Source organism: Mus caroli, chromosome 9 (assembly GCF_900094665.2).
Source record: "Mus caroli chromosome 9, CAROLI_EIJ_v1.1, whole genome shotgun sequence".
In the NCBI taxonomy this organism is placed as follows: domain Eukaryota; kingdom Metazoa; phylum Chordata; class Mammalia; order Rodentia; family Muridae; genus Mus; species Mus caroli.
The window spans coordinates 116769797-116786843 of NC_034578.1; the positions used below are offsets into that span (position 1 = coordinate 116769797).

Sequence of the window (17047 nt, forward strand, 5' to 3'; positions counted from 1 at the left end):
CTTCGATAGCTGTTCTTGATCACCCACCTAAGGGACAGTAAATTCAATGACACTATATGACACGGGGCCCTTTAGGTTGACATTCCCCTCAATTCCTATGTTGCTACTTTTTGAGAAGTTTGAATAAAGACACAAGCATAAATAGTACAGGAAGCCGGGCGTGGTGGTGGCAGGCGGATTTCTGAGTTCGAGGCCAGCCTGGTCTACAGAGTGAGTTCCAGGACAGCCAGGGCTATACAGAGAAACCCTGTCTCGAAAAAAAAAAAAAAAAAAAAACAAAAAACAAACAAACAAACAAACAAAAACACAAACCAAATAAATAGTACAGGATGTAAGTGAAAATGTTTTCGTTTTTCTGGGTCATTCATTCAGTCTCCTTTAAGTGGTGATTTTAAAAAATTAGGAAGCGCCGTTAAATGTCTTAAGTTAAGGAAAGAAAACCAAATAAACAATCATTTGCAAACTTTAAAAGGTCACCCTCTTTTAGCTGCAGGAGGGAAAAAAAACATTCTGAAGTGGCCCAGGCAGAGGCTCAGGAACCAGGCTTTTCACCTGAGAGAGGGGGTGGTGCCTCTAAGCCACGCCCACATCCGTCCATCTCCTTGAATGGCACCTCTGCTCCCAGCATCCTTGGAAGACATTTCCTTCATCTCTGTGTCATTTTTTTTTTTTTTCAGAGCTGGTCAGTTTCTATGGCAACAGTTAGATTGAAAGCTGAGCAGTGATCAGGGGGCGAGGCTTGAGCGAGCCAGCGGGTGGTGGTGTGTGGCTCTGACGTCACCCTTCGGGCGTCTGGATAGGATGATTCCAGCTACTCCCTTTCAGGGCTGCTGTCCAGTGAGCTTCATCAGCCGGGCCTGCGGGGTCTCTCAGTGCCCTGCAAACAGCCTTCCTTTCCTCTGCCTCTACTCCCCCACCCCTCCGCCTCTGTAGAGTCTTCCTTTCCTCTGCCCCCTCGCCCATCCTGGCTCCAGACTATCATTAAGAATGCAGAGCCAAATTCTGCAGTGTTTGGGGATGCTCTTCTGCCGGGTGTTCTGGAAGGGCCGGGAGGCATGGCAGCGTTTGACTTGACAATTCATGGCGCCGTGAAGTCCGTTCCTTCCTCTGCAAGAATCCTGACTATGCAGAAATTCACCGACACGGACTATTATGAACTGGATTGGTATTATGAAGAATGCTCAGACGGTAATTAAGGCCTCTTCGGGAGAGCTGGATGAGCGGTGACATTGTATCTCAGGGGATGTATGTGTGTGTGTGGGGGGGGGGGTACAGTCCTCCCCGGGGAGATGGGAGCACAGGAACTGGCATCACCAGAAGGCACGGCAAGCATGACAGAGGGGATGGCAGGTGGGCAGGGCTCTTGACAGAGGGTGACTCTTGTCGTGCATAGTCATTTGTTTAGAATGGGAGATAGATGGCTTTTGGTATGCTGGGTTCTGGGCTTGCAAGCATGGGACTTCTTCTGTAGGACTGAATCTTGTGTGTGTGTGTGTGTTTCCCTGTGTTCTGCTCAGGGTACTAGAGGCTGGAAGCCTGTGTTCAGGAGTCAGCAGTTGGAAGGTCTAGAAGAATCTGTCCTTTCCAGAGCTCAGACCTTGGGGCTAGGGTCTCGAGGAGCCTGGGGAAGGCAGAAACAGCCTCCCCAGCAGCGGGTGATTCAAGTGAATTTTGCTGGCTGCGTTCAGCACAGATGGGTCCCGGGTGAGGATGGATGGGACACAGAGAGAATATACCATTCTGGGACCATCAAGGTTTGTAAGGAGGGTGTGGCTCACTTGAGAGGATGCTGCTTGGTGGCTGGGGTGTGTGGCTGGACAGGTGTCAACAGGTTTCAAGTACAGGGTGGACAGTGTTGAGAGGAATTCTGGGAGGGATTGCCAAGGAAGGGCTGTGTTGGGAGGTACCGTTGTGGGTCGTAGTCCTCTGCTGTCCTTAGTTGTTCTCTGCAAATGACCCTTAAATCACCAGCTTTTACCAGAAAAAGGAGACAATTAAATTAACGTCCACTTTAGAAGTGTGTTCTTCAGTGGCGAAGTCCTCTCAGCTCTCCTCAAGCTCGTTAATGGTGAGGTGAGTGCTTATTAATTGACTCCGAAGTTTCTGATTGCTTCAGGTGTGACTACGTTTGAACATCTGGGTGATGTAACAGGCCGGAGGCTGGCCTAGTTAGTAGAGAGCCGTGGGACTATCTCCTTGTCTTCAAACATTTGGCTGCAACAGGGTGGCCAAGAGGTTTTCTTGGGACACGCTCTTAAAAGGCATAGAGAAACTTTACCCTGGCCCCTGGCAGTATGTAGTGCTGGCACGTGGGTCTGTCTGATCTTCAGAGATTCTGGGTGACAAGGAGAGTGGGGTGTAGAGTTGAGGGGAAGGGTGGATGAAGTCTTTTTCTGGCTAAATAATGTTTTGAATCAAGTTTCCATCCTGCTACGATGCTTGGGTTCTGCTTTTCGGAAGCCACTGTTGACCCCTTCTGGCCTCCTTGGTGACTGGATGCTCTATGACACTATTCATTTCATCCCCCGTGTCTCATTGGCTTAGAGAGCTTGGGTGACAGTGGGTGACTTGGGCATGTCCCTGAGCCATCCTAGAGGTTGGGGAGCAGGGCGTAGTGTCTGGACCCCATGTGCTGTCTGATTCTCAGTGAAGCCCGTGGCTCAGTGCGTGTCTGGAGAGGCACAGGAGGTCTGTTCTTATCTGGCATCCACTAGGATGCTCTTACTTCACAGTCTCAGAGGAGTCACTTGGCTCTAGGCATCCTGATGGGTCCTTTCCAAGAGCAAGGGAAATAGAAGAGGGGATGGCTCATTGCCCCAGGATTGATTGCCAGTTGATATTGACTGCCTTTGCCATCTGAGGACGTGGAGAGCAAGATCTTCAACCTTTGTACCTTTGGTCCTGGGACAAGTGGCGGGTTCTAAATCCCACTGAAGATAGCAAAATAGGATAACAGGATCTGGGACCTAGAAAATGACCTGTTTAGGTACCCCACAAATGCTGGTTTCCAGTCCCCAGTTTTCTTCCTTCTTCTTGTATGTGTATGACGTCAAAGGGCAGCTTTGTGGAACTGGTTCTCCTTCCACCATGGTGTAGCTCCTGCCGATCGAGTTCAGGTTGCCAGGCTTGCGTAGTGAGTACTGTGTCCTTACTGAGCCGCCTCCCCCTCCTCTGCAGTTTCTAACTACATGGGTTCTAACCCCCCTGGAAATCACATTTACTTGGCTTAGATGGATCTTTCAAACAGCAGATCATTAGATACTTGCCTTTTCTGGCGTTATCAGTTGGCCTTTGAATCAATACTGAGGGAAGCTTAAAGGAACTTTCCATGATAATAGCAAAGGGTGAGTCAAGTGTTTTGAAATCTACGAAGTCATCATTTATGCCAGAGGTTCTGACTCTTTGAGATGGTCAGTTGCACTAAAGATGGGAATGTGCAACTCAGGGCAGTGAGGACAGACACCCCCTCCTCCACTTCCCTATCCCCACCCCACATCCCAGTCTCGACAAGGTGCTGTTAGGAACCCGGTGTGTTTCCTCCTGATCTCTGACTACTAGGAGAGCCTCCCCTGGTGTGAGTTACTGGGTCCATTTCCCACCTCAGTTTCAGATGTGCTGGCCTTGCTCGATCACGTAAGACATTAAAGGGTGTGGGGAGGGTCTCAGGGTAGGAGCTCATCATAAGAGTCAGAGGAGGCTCATTGTTCAGGGCCTTAGAGTAATTTGCAGCCCCCATCAACACAGTGCACACAGCATTGTGAGTCTTTGCAGAATGCATCCCCGCGTACCCAGATTTCACAGTCTAAACTCTGAGCTAAGCAGTGTTAGTTACTTTCATTGGGTAAAGTTTTGTTAGTAGCTCCTTTTTTTTTTTTTTTTTTTTTTAATTTTTGACAGATTCTCTTGTAGTCCAGGCTGGCTTTAAATTTGCTTTGTAGTCAAGGAAGACCTTGAACCTGGTCCTCCTGCCTCCACCTACAGAGGGCTAAGACTACAGTGCCAATGTCGTAAGTGAGGTCACCAGGAAATGACCCTCCATGATGGGCCAACGGTGCTCTGTGCAAACAAGTGGCGTCTGGACACCAGAGAGCATGGCAGCCAGACTGAATCAGACCCAGGCTGAAGGAGGATGAGTCCCGTCAGTCACTACAAGGAGGGCCAGACGACAGCACCTCTCTGTGGAGAGGGAAAGGCTGATGTATCAAGTCTTGGCGTCTGGGAATCTGGATGAAAATACTCAGGGATTTTGGTTCTTTTCCACGAGGTTTTTCTGTAAATACAGCTATGTCCAGAGAAATTCACAGAGCCTCTGCTTAGTTCTGGGGGGGTGCACTGTGCCTTTAAGAGCTTTCATAAGCGAGACTACAGGAACTTTTTTTTTTGGTTTGATTTGATTTTTGTAGGTGTAGTCTTTCTTGAGCCCACTTTAAGTGATCCTCCTGTGTCACCCTGCCGAGTGCTGGGGTTGTTGACATGAGCCACACCTGGCTTGGGGGGAAAATTTTTAAACAGTGATATCCTAAGCTCTGTGTGTGTGTGTGTGTGTGTGTGTGTGTGTGTGTGTGTGTAGACGTGTAGGTAGACATGTGACTTGGACAGCATTGTTAAAAACACCCTCAATTTAAACCAAAAGATGAATGTGAATAACTCACTGATGGGTGAAATTGCTCGAGTTTTTCTGAACGAGTGAAATGAACCTGAGTTGTCCTTTATCTTCTGCGTACTGCATCCTACACTTCCAGCAGTCCAGATACGTGGCGATGAGTCACATTCTGCGTGGAGGTTCCTCCGCCCCGCATGTCCCTCCTACACTTTGGAGTAACCAACCAGTTTTCTCATCTGGAAAAGCCCTGATACCCTGGCACACTATCTCTTAAAGTTAACCAGTAAGCATGATTTGATAACGTTTATTAAGATTAAACTATGTTTTTGACTGAATGAGTGTGTTTGAGATACAACCTTGCTGTGTAACCCAGGCTGGCCTTGAACTCCTTGGTGCTGGGAATCCAGGCATGTGGTACCATGCCTGAATCTTGGAAGCATTGTGCTTAAACCTTGTGGATACATAATTTTTCAAAAAAAATTTGAAATTCTAATCTTGAAATCTGCCTGTGATTTTCCGCAACATTGTCATTTCCAAACACAATCTTAATGTGTTAAAATGGAGCAATCGTTTTGACGTTCTAAAATTTTAGTGGAAGTATAATAATCTGCCTCTAGTTGGACTTTTTAAGTAAAAACTTTATCCTTCTGTGGCATCCTGCTGCGGCACATGGTTTTATACTAGTCTTTATAAAGTCTTTATAGCTCAGTGTGGCAGGCTAGCTCAGGTAACTAAGGGGTCCTCAGCCCTCAGCCTCCAGGCTGGGTGAAACCCAGTCCTCCACCTTGTGTATTGCTCTTTCCATGATCTCGCTGCTCGGCTTCCCTTCCTGGCTACGTGGCAGGGGACAACAGCCAGAGAGATGGAAGTCAGCAGGTGTGGATTTGCGTGCAGCTGGGGGAAGGCTGGAGCCTGGGGACCACAGAATGAGCTATGATGTCCAGCTGTGGTGCTTGGTCAGGGCCACCTCACAGAGAATCTGATGGGGCGCCTGCGTTGTTATCTGTGACAGGCAAACTCAAGCAATGCAGGGGATGGCTATCAAGGTATGCCATCAACTGTGGCTCTTCCTTGGGGCACCATTGTAAGCTATTAGGCGGTCAGTTTTTCCCTTGTCTTGTTCTAGCAGTGAGAGAATTCTTCCTGGATTTGTAGACAGAGCTTGAAAGGGAACGTGGGGTTTATAAAACACAGAATAATGAGGAAAATAACATGGCACTTGTGCCGAGAAGGTCTGGGTGGTGGTATTTAGTCAGGTGATGGTTCTTGCACATCCTTCTTCATTTGTGAGAAGTCAGGATTCCTGCCCCTGGGTCCCTGTAGTCCTTGGCTCCTCACAGTCTCCTCAGATTCCTACGAGCACACCCACAGGAAGTCTCTCAGCTCAGACGTGTTGAGCAATGCTTCATCAGGGCAACTCCTCCAGCCCTAGCCGCAGCGCCTTCCTACAGACAGGTGTACTTGCGTGAGGCGTGGCTGGTGTTTTCTTTTGCAGTTGCTATGAAACTTTCAGGACGCTACCATTCTTGTTCTTCTCAAGGGGGAGAAAGGCCAAGAGCGTACCTCAGGGCACCGTACATTCCTGCCTGGCTCCCCTCTGTGTCCAGGGCAATTGGCAGGGTGCTGCTATTCCAACAGGTGCTCTGCCTGCTGTGCTCCGCCTCCGAGGTCCTGTGAGCCACTCTGTCCTTCCTTCTCCCAGTGATGCTGGGCGGGTGGCCCTGTGCACACCCGTCCACTCCTGCCAAGCCAGGGCATGTCTGCGACCCTGGCTGGAGCCCAGCATGTGCGCTTTGGACCCCGATGGCTCCTCTGGGCAGGTGGCCAAAGGCTCTCCCAAGGACAGTCCCTTAGGACAATGTTTCAAATTTGGGGCGACTTCAACAATGTCCCTGAGAGACGTGGGAGGGGAAGAGGAATGTTTTGAATACAACTACCAGGATGAAGAGAAGGTGGCCACCCCCGAGCAGCATGATACCCTGGACATCTTGGCAGCCACCCAGGAGCAGAACGATACCATGGACATTTTGGAGGATGGTAAATGCTATGCTTTAGCTTGAGCTACATAGACTACTTGAGCCTTTTCCTGTTAGTGTCCAGCCAGGCAAGATTGGCCACTGATGTTGCCTCATTCTTTTAGTTCTTAAAGGAACAGGTGTACAAATGGCTTGATGTCCAAGTAGGACTCCTGCCCAGGTAGCACAGCACCCTGGGGCTTCTAGAACATCTCAGCATCCCTTTCTAGCTTCTGAGACCTCCCCAGAAACCATAGCTCTGACTCTTGCCCACTCAGATCTGCCTCAGCCCGTTTTGATCACATAAGGAGCATTAAGCAGTGTGTGTGTGGTTCTGCATCCCGCCTCTGTGGCTCACTGTATGCTTTTGGTTCTGAAATTCCTCCAGTTCACAAGATTGGATCCCTGTTTGCCTTTGTGATATCCCAGCACTGGTTTAAAGAGTGACAGTCGTTTGGTAACTAAATGGTCTTTAGTAAGTTGATGGCTACACATTTTCTACCAAGAGAGTGAATCAGATTTTAATAACTGGTTTCAAATGTGGATTTTGTTTTCTTTTTGGGAGACAGAGTCTTGTCTATGTAGCCCAGGCTATCCTAGGATTGTTCATCATCCTGCTACAGCCTCCTAGATCCTGAGATTACAGGTCTGCGCTGTCCCACCCAGATGGTTTTTTTTTTTTTTTAACTTTGAAGTACTTCAGAGATATCTCCGGGTAACATGGTAACCACCTGAGACTGGGAGGGCTGCTTCTGAGGATTCTTGGATGGGGAAGACAGGTTCCCTGCAGCATGCCCAAATATTGATACAAGTTAACTCTAGCCAGGCTTCTGGGGTTCACCTGCAAGCTTGAGAAAAATGGTTTGGGAAGTGAAGCAGGTAGTTAAGCAATGGCTACAGCAGTGCCCTTGAGCCTGGTGAGTGATAGCTGTCAACTGCCTCAGAAGGCTCTGTTCTCATGGCTCAGGCTAACTTTTCAGAAGTACCAAGAGCTCAAGGTCTCTTCTTTTGAAGATAGCGTCCTGAGGGTGCTGTTGCTGCCTCACTCCCAGAGCGCTGCAAGCTCTTGGTTGCAGAGAAGAGTAGTGGGGCAGCCAGAGACCTGAGAATCCGATGAGGCCAGGAGCTTGTCTGCTGTCTCACCAGACCGTGGGAGGGAAGGCACAGCGGACTGACTGACAGGGGTAGTGTTGGGGGAGGAGTGCCAGGCTGATGGGTGGTAGTGTGGGGTGAGGTGGGGGACGACAGTCTGGTCTCTAGATACTGATGGAGTCAGCAGTTGTCAGGTTCCTGGGTCCTGATCAAGAGAAAGATCAAGAGAAGGCACGGTCTGTGCCGTGGAACTAGGTCCAGCCCAGGCAGCGTTGGCTTTTTTCCTGTCCTTTAAAGCTCCGTGCTCCAGGGTGACCCAGGCCAGCATTGCCCAGGAGCTGAATCAGAGACACAGGCACTGCCCAAGAGCCAGTGAGCCTGAATCTGCATTCTAACAAGATCCAAAATGGTGTGCGTGCATCAAAGAATCACTTCCAAACACAAGAAGGTGACTTTTTAAGCCATGATCCATGTGGTTCTAAATCAGAGGGCATGCAAGACTCTGGAGTGGTGCCAGATACTGTCAGAGTGGAGGACAGGTGCATGGAATACTTCACACACATGCACATTCACACACATGTGCACATTGATACATGCACAGCACATTCATACACATATGCACATTCACACACATATGCACATTCACACACATATTCATACACATATGCACATTCACACACATATGCACATTGATACACACAGAGGCACACACATGTATGTGTGCACACACCACATTCACAAATAGAGGCACACACGGATGCGCACACACACATGCACACATATATACATGCATACATGTATAAATACACAGATGCATATACACATATACAATTTATCTCTTTTTCTATGCCCACATTGATATTTTTCAGTTGATAACTGCAGATGATCATGGGGTATTGTCCTGTGCCAAGGGCCATTTGAAGTACTATATGTAGAGTTATTTTTATATAGATTTATTATTTGTTTCTGGTTTTTGAGGCAGCATGTTACTGTGTAGCCCTGGCTGGCCTGGAACTTGCTATCTAGACCAGGCTGCCCTTGAACTCACAGAGACTTGTCTCCCTCTGCCTCTCCAGTGGCGGGATTAAAGGTGTGTGCCACCACATTCAACTTAAAAATTTATTTTTATTCTGGGGTTTCTTTCTCATTTTGGTTTTGGGGTGTGTGTATGTGTGTGTGTGTGTGTGTGTGTGTGTGTGCGCGTATGTGATTACTGTGACCACTGAAGTCAGAAAAGGATATTGGATCCCCTGTGGCTGAAGTTAGAGACAGCTCTGAGCCACTTTGTGTGGGTTCTGGGAGTTCAGGCCCTCTGCAAGATTGGCAGGCACTCCTAACCACTGAACCATCCTTCCAGCCCTGTGTGGATTCATATCTTCTTAAGCTCTTACAAGAACCCTGTGGGGTTAAAAATATGTTATAGTCTGCACCCACCTGTGCTGCTGGCTAACTGCCTTTCCAATTCCAAGCATCTTCCAGGCCCTTCTAAGGCATGACCATTCTTGGCCTTACCCCAGACCTCAAACTCCTGCTCAGAACGTAGGGGTCAACCCAGCAGTCCGGGCTCTACGCACAGTGCTCACCCAAGTCTCCTGAGACTAGTGAGGCTGCTGGGGAGTTGAGTTGGGGGCTGCTGCTGTTCTTTCAGTCTTACCGCAGACAATTACAGTCACCTTTTCTTGTCTGCCTCTTCAGTCTCCTCATTTCTCCAGTAAGTCTTCCTGGCTGCCCAGTTGATAATGTTCAGACAGTATATTTTTATGAATAGTAACTTCAAAAGACAAATGACACTCAGTTGCCACTGAAATACAACAAGCAGATCTTTGAGGCTTGCTTTTGGCTCAACAGAACTCTGTGGTTCAGATCAGCAAGGTGTGGTGGCTTCCTGGTCAGTTTTGCCGGGAAGCTGTGATATCACCCAGAGCAAATGGGCCGGACCAGGTCGGTCACAGCTCTACTGCTTTTCTTGTTTCCCAGCTACAGGTCTGGGAGGGCAGAGGAAGCCTTCAGTGATTGGTGGGGGCAGAGGGAAGTGGCTGCTGAGGTCTTAGCTGCAATGCTAGCTCCTCTAAAAGGAAGCACTTCCGGTCAGAGGAAGCAGGGAGCTAACCATCTGATTGATCATGGTGGATGCTGTACGCCTTAGTTTGTGGTTCCCCCCGAGTGGCCTGTGGCTGCAAGGCACACTTTCTGACCTTAGCTGGTTACTCTTCAATACAGAGGCTTGGTGTGCAGTATGGCATTTCAGTGCATCTGATACACTCACTGAATCATCTAAAGAAAAAAATTATCCAAGGTTGAGATAGGCATCTCCATTTTGCAGTCAGAACACAAGAGACTCAACCAGGTTGGCCCTGTCCTGGGGCTTCCCCAACTATTAACCTGGGGTGAAGATCCTGCCTGTGTTTACAGCTAAAGGACCCTTAGGGGGATGATACAAGGTCTACCCCTTCTTGCTAAGGTCCCAGTGACAAGCCAAAGTTCAATTCCCCCAGGGTACACCCTGGGACACTGGTTAGTGTTCTGGGAGCATGGATGAGGGACATTGACCACAGGCATGAATGACCCCAGAGCAGCCACACGCGATGGTCTGCACCCAGCATGGATGGTGGCTCCCCCATGACTGCACAAAAGGAGCCCCATTCTCATGTTCTCCCCAGCCAGTATACTTTAGCCCCTCCCTGAGACCCCAGGGCAATACGCAGTTAGAATTGCATGCAGCTGGTTAGAAAGAGGGGCTAGATAGTCATGAGAGGGTCTCAGACCCCGCTCCACCTTCTGTGAGGGAGCTTCGGCAGTGAGCAAGCTCCTCTCTGGTGATGTCTTGCAGACAGGCACAGCTGAGCTCCTGAAGATGGAGTCTGTCTGTCTGGGAGGATAGTGCTCTACCACAGACTCCAGTGAGGCCGACCTAGCAGGGCCTTGTGAGTCCTTCAGCTATACACCCAGGCTCTTCCTCATATAGTTCCAGGCCTTTGTAGACCCTATGCTCATTTTATCTCTGTGACTCGGACCACTATGGAGCTGCAACAGGCGCAGGTGATATCCAGTGCTGGGTGGCCTGCTCAGATGATCAATGCTCTACTAACACCAGGGATGACATCAAGCAAAGCTGAACGATGTGAAGGGAGTGTTCACAGCCTCTGCATGCCTGAGGATCACACTGGTATGAGGAAGGCACAGTGAGAGAGGAACAGAGGCTGTGGTGTGCTGCCTGCCTGGCAGGTCTCATGCTTTCTCAAGGAAATACCTGCCTAAGCCTGGCACCTTCGCCTCTTCTCTCGCCCTGGCCTCTCCCCAGTTACAAAAGGAGTTGTGAAAGTTTAGGCAGGTGTTTTCCAGGATTGCTCAGAAACCAGGATTTGGAAAGAGGATGCAGAATGGGCCGGAGTGAACTGAGGGGTCATATGAGAATGTAACCATCCCAATAGCAAGATACTCCAAAGGGACAGTGGGTCCCTTCTTATGGGTATAGACTGTGGGCCCCCAAAAGTGGGGATTTCCCCAGAGTCTCATGGGGAGAAGGAAAGGGTGGCAGTGCTAAGAGGAAGGTTGATAGCGAGTCAGACCACCAGGGAGACTGGCTTTGGGACGGCGATGGTAGTGAGACCAAACCTTGACCTTGGATGCTTAGCTAAGGCATGCCTCTTGTCCCCTGTTTAAATCTCGACTTTATGTCAGGACCCTAAGGTAGATTCAGAGGTCATTGGACCCCTTTATTTCCCTCCCTAGTGTGGCCACGTTGATTATGGTCCCTTTCTCTGCTTTCTGCTGTTCCTTGTTTAAGCGACCTATTGGGGACATGTAGCTGAACTTAGACTATCAGGCTGTTGAGGTCCAGGCTCTGATTCTAACAAGCAGCTCTGGTTCTAACAAGAGCTAACAGGTTCAGGGTCCCCGAGTGACAGCCTGTGCATCCTGCTATCCCCAGAGTAGCCCCCTGTGTCAGAGAGTAGGTGTTAGCAACCACTTACAGGAAGTTTTCAGTTGTGAGCACTAGCCAGAAGTTAGAATCCGGACAAACAGAGACGGGAAGACATGGCAGCTACTCCTGGAAACCCAGAGCCCAATGGAGAACCTTGAGCTAGCTCCCACGTCAGCGTCCAGGGCGGTATCTGCTGGCTAGCCAAGGTCTCCAGTCAAGCCCCTAGGGGCAGCTTGGGAAGTAGTATAAACTGAACATTTTCTTCCAGTTCAAAGAGACTCCTGGGCTGCAAGGTGGGGTGGCTTGGCCCATCAGAAAATGGATGGGTCTGTGTACAGGGCTGAGAAGCCTTGGGTCCTGCTGGCTGTGGAATATAACATTGTGTGAACAGCAGGATGCATGGGTGCTTGGACTTCACTGTAGCATCACAGGCAAGAAACAAACTAGCCCAGAACAACTGTGGGGCACCAGCGTCACCCCTTAGCCAGCCCTGCGCAGAGATCATCCATGGTCTTTATGTTAGAGTCCTTTGGCAGATCCTAGCTAACTCCCCAATAGCATCTTTGCCTGGCACTGCCTGCCTGCCTGCCTGCCTGGCAGCTGCTCTGTGCAGTGTAGTGTATGTGTGTCTTACCTTTTCAGCTAAGTCAAGAATTCTTTGAGGGGTCCATCTATTTGCTTAAAAGATAGTGGTCTCTGGCAGTTCATGGGGAAAACAGGTCAGTCCCCCTCCCACCACCCGTAATAGCTCTAAAGACACTGGGGTGGGCTCTTCTCCTAGGGTGGATATCAGCTATGAAGGCGAGGGTATGCATACACACTCAGCCAAGGGCCAGGGCAATGGTGCATTCCCAGGAATGAGCAACTTGATTCATTCCTCAGTAAAAGCCTTGGGGATAAGTGGCCCACCATAGGTCAATACCTAGAGTTCCAGTCTGGGGTGAGGTCTGTGATTACTGCATGAAGTCCATAGTTACACCTCACCTGTCCTTGAAACTTGGCCTCGCTCTCTGTTTGATTTGTTATATGGGACTCCTGTTTGCATTGCAGGCTTGTTCTGGCTATAAGTGGAATAGTGTTTATAAAGTGCCCAGGGAACATGTTGTTAATCTCAGTCATGGTCAGCGCCTGTTTTTCCTCTCTGCCATGTGTGTGTGTGTGTGTGTGTGTGTGTGTGTGTGTGTGTGTAAGTGCACGTGCATACACACCCAGGTGCATGTGCAGGTTTATGTAGAGGCCAGAAATTGACATCAAGTGTCTTCATCCACCAGTTTTCCCTTATTTTTTGGCACGGGCTCTCTCCCTGAACCCGGAACTCCCTGAGTAGCCTGGTCTGTCCGTCCAGCAACACTCAGGTCCTGTCCCCACCCCACCCAGCATGAGGACTACCCAGCTTTTCACCAGGTTTCTGGGAGACCAGACTTGCCTGGCAAGCACTTTGTTCATTGAGTCAGGTCCCCAGCCCTCCCTCTCCTGTGACTTTAGTGACTTGCTAGGTACCCTCAGCCTCTTGGGCTACTGGGCTGAGGGGCAGCGAGTCAATAAAGCAGTCCCAGGGCTTCAGAACTGGCTTGCGAGCTGCTCTTGCCACCCTCTCTCCGCTTGGTCGCCGCACAGACGTGGCCAGGGCTTCCTGGAGTGCTGTGTGGTGAACCTGGCTCTGGCTCTGGGCTAGCCTCTGCCCATGCTGCTATTTCAGGGACATAGTGTGCCTTTGTCTGGAAGCCAGCAGGCCAGAAGCTTCTGTGGTTTGGGAGGAGTGTCCACCTCCTCCTGCTTGCTAAGGTCCCAGATCTCTGCCACTTTCCCCTCTTCATTTCTTGTCAGCTTGTTTGCAGGAAGTTTCAGGGCCAGGTGAGGGGACTCAGTTGCATTTTTGGGGTGGTGACATGTGTTCACCCCCTCTCTGGATCACTAGGTAGTAATGGACTGTTCTTTGCAAGCAAAAAGATCTCTCCAGTTTTCTTCTGTGTATCACCTGAATCCTGTGCAGGGCAAGGCTGCCTCCTGGTTCCTCTGCAGTTGTTCCTGGATGGTTCCCTGTCTGGCAACACCAGTGCAACCCAGACAAGGCATAGTCAGGGCTGAGGGAACAAAAGAACGTTTTCACACATTGCTATAGGGAAGTGGTAGGGATATGTTGTGGTTTAGTGACCCTTGTTTGTACGTATTTGGTTACTGAAAATACCAGGATGTAATTTGTATTCTATAAAAGTCATCCATTGTTACCAGGCAGTTTCATGATTTGTATGAATGCCCTGAATTGTGCAACCCTTCCTGCAATTCGCACGTAGATTCTGCTTCCTTTTCTCCCTAGTAAGAACCTCATACACTTAGCCCCAGTCCTAAGCAAATGCTAAGGCACCTTCTATATGAGTAGGATCCTAGAACAAAGCAACATTTTGTGTCTTCCCCTCTAACCCCCCCCCCCCAAGGATAAGGATTTTTGAGGTTTGTTTATGTTGTGGTATGTATTTCTTCCGAGTTCCTTTTTTATGTCTAAGCAATATTCCATGGTATGGATACACCACGCTCTGTTCATTCAACCGTTAATGTATCTTGTTTCTACTTCTTGCCTGTAATGATTGCCGTGAGCTCAGTTTAGGCAGAGGCTTGTTTTCATTTCCCACCGGCAGATACTTAGGATGCTCAAAAGGCTCTGTGACTTTAGGTAATCCGGCTACCCTTCTTAGAGCCTTGGTTTCCCTGGCAACATGTTCAGCTTACTCAGCCCTGGGTCTCTGTGGGGTTGCTCCTGTTCGGCATTCACAAGAACCATGCAACGACAAGTTGCCATTGGTTCTTTGCCAAATCTCCTTGGTCCATTTCACAGATGTGGGCTCGAGAGGAGAGACATGGCTAGGGTATCAGGTGCTCAGATGGACTTCCTTCTTGCTGGGCTGTGGAAAGAGCAGGAAATTCCCAGATGGAGATGTGAGAGAAAGACAGTCTCCCCAGAGGAAATAGCAGGTGCGGAGGCCAGGGTAGACACCGAGCGAGGCATCACTGGGCATGCATGAGCCTGGTGGAGAGTGGGCATGAGCACCCACAAGGAGGTGGACAGCTGCCTGCTCCAGAGGCGGATGGTCTTGGACGTCCCATGTCTGCAGGCTGCTTGTTGCAGGAAGTGGCAGCGCTGGGTACATTTTAAAGCAGGACATGAATGTGTTAAATCAAAGGCATGCAGACTAGCTTTACAAGATGCGTGTTCTGTGAGGCCCGGAAACCTGGTCTGTGAGGTGACTCAACCAGGATTTGATAGGGAGCCTTTAGGCTGTGGCTCACAGGTCCTGGGCCTCCACCCACTGCTGTGTGAACAGGGCAGACAGTAGGATTTATTACGCTTGCTTCCTGTGGATCAAGGGCCAGACCGGAGCGATGCTTCTTGTCCTGACACCTGCTGCTGCCTCCACGGGGCAGGCTGGTGTTTCTGGGGTACATGGCTGCTTAGTCAGTATATTTCCAAATGTTTTCTTACATTAATACATTTGTGTGTGTGTGCATGCACATGCCTTGGCGTGAGTGTGCAGGTCAGGGACAACTTCCTGGAATCGACTCTCTCCTTCCACTAAAGTGTGTCATGGGGATTGAACTCTAGTCATCAGGTTTGGCATCCAGCCTCTTTACCCATTGAGCCATCTTTGCTGGCTGGCCTGAACTTCTTATAATACAAGTTATAAGTGGATAATAAGCTACGAGCGACAAGAGGAAAAGCTCCTTGGGGGGCCAGTTAGAACCTTTTTATTTATTTTTTCTTGGTTTTTCAAGGCGGTTTCTCTGTGTAGCCCCGATTGTCTGAAACTCCCTCCATAGACCAGGCTGGCCTCAAACTCAGAGGTCTGCCAGCCTCTGCCTCCTGAGTGCTGGGACTAAAAATGTCCACCACCACCACCACCACCACCACCACCACCACCACCACCTGACTTCAGAGCCTGACTTTTAAAGCACCCTTTGTTGAAAACCTGCAGTCCTGGATGGCCTCAGCCATGGAAGTTGGCTGTGTGGCCTTTGAGTTACGAGGAAACAGCGTTTTCTTGAGGGATAGCAATGTCTTTGTTTATGTTCACATGCCCACAAGTGTGCACATACATATATTGCAGAGCTGTAAGATACTCTTTCATGTATTCATGCTGACGCTGACTGGGTGTCCTCACAGCAGCTATGCATTTATTCCACCAAAATGGATGAAGAGTGTGGTCTTCAAGCTCTAAGATGGCTGATCAGGCCACAGTGTCAAGGAGCTTACACGCCTGTTACTGTGACATGGTGACACAGGGACCCTCAGGAAGAGCAGGTGGCAGCCATGGAGCTGTGCAGTTCCTCACCACCTATCCCACCCTCAGTGCATCTCCTCTCTGCTCTTGCGGCCCAGCACTCCGACTTTCTGCTGTCTGCTCTAGCCTTTGCCAGTCAGCATTTAGTTTATTCCCTTCCTCATTCCTTCTACCCCTGCCAGCCTGACCCCATGACCCCATCATCTCCTTCCCTAGTAGGGTTTGTGTCTGAGTCCTCAGTCAAGGTCACTCCTGATTGGGTGGGAAGCTGGGGTCTGCCGGTATGTATTCTCAAAATTATTTGGGGTGTGGTTTAACTTGCATAAATATCACACGTTGGTTTTTGGATCTAAGCACCCCTCAGAACCTCAGCCTAATGCCAGGGGTCCCTTTCTCTGGTCAGCTAGCCTAGGCTTGTTCCCCAAGAAGAAAGTCTTGGTCCCTTCCAGCTCCTCCAAGTGGGATCTCCCAAACTGCAGTGCAGCCCAGCCTGCCAGTTCCCAGGAGGGCATCTCTGTCACCAGGCCTTCTGTGACAACACTGGTAGTGATGTTCAGAGCTCACTCTACGACGCTGTGACTATCCCAAAGTCATGGTCTCATTTGCAGCCTATCTTGCTACTGGAGGTGGGGGGTGGGGGGAGGGTGGTCGCTCTTGTTGGCTGTGTCTGAGCCTACGCTATGTTCTACCTCCTACTAAGTCCTTATCTCACAGTGTCACTCAGGGAGGAGCCCTCTGGAAGAATCTAGCACATTTATTAACAACGCATGTCACCAGGCTTGCTATGTGTATCATACCCAGTCACTCCACACTGGGCCAAAATGTTTTGTGAGATACAAACCGCACACCAATGCTATCCTGTGAAAACCCTCTAGTGGTTTTCTATAGGCCTATGACAAAAGTCTGAATCCTTAGCTTTTGGGGACAGGGTCTCAGTTTGTAGACCTGGCTAATCTGCACACTTGGATCACTGGTGCGTGCTTCTATGTCTAACTAACAATCCCAGCTCTTTGAAGGGCTTTGCACCCTTCAGCCCTTCAAGCTGTTTATTTCTGAAGTGTCTCCTGCATTGACCTATTTCCTGTGCACCCCAAGGGTGCGGGATGACCGCATCCCTTAGAGTCACGGGTGGTGCAGA

At 49.6% G+C, this 17047-nt stretch overlaps 1 protein-coding gene across 10 annotated transcripts in view; it reads left to right on the plus strand.

Annotated features, from left to right (window-relative positions):
* Positions 1 to 17047, plus strand: part of Trak1 (trafficking kinesin protein 1) — a 166164-nt gene that overhangs the window by 99657 nt on the left and 49460 nt on the right. The window contains exon 1 of one of the 10 annotated variants that reach the window (XM_029481570.1): positions 832 to 1188. The exons of 7 other annotated variants lie outside the window; for them this stretch is intronic. In XM_029481570.1, the coding sequence (XP_029337430.1) occupies positions 1056 to 1188 (133 nt within the window). In that variant the 5' untranslated portion in view covers positions 832 to 1055. Of the gene's footprint in view, positions 1 to 831; positions 1189 to 3990; positions 6641 to 17047 lie in introns of those variants that run through there. 2 more of the 10 variants (XM_029481571.1, XM_029481572.1) reach the window with 2 other exon arrangements.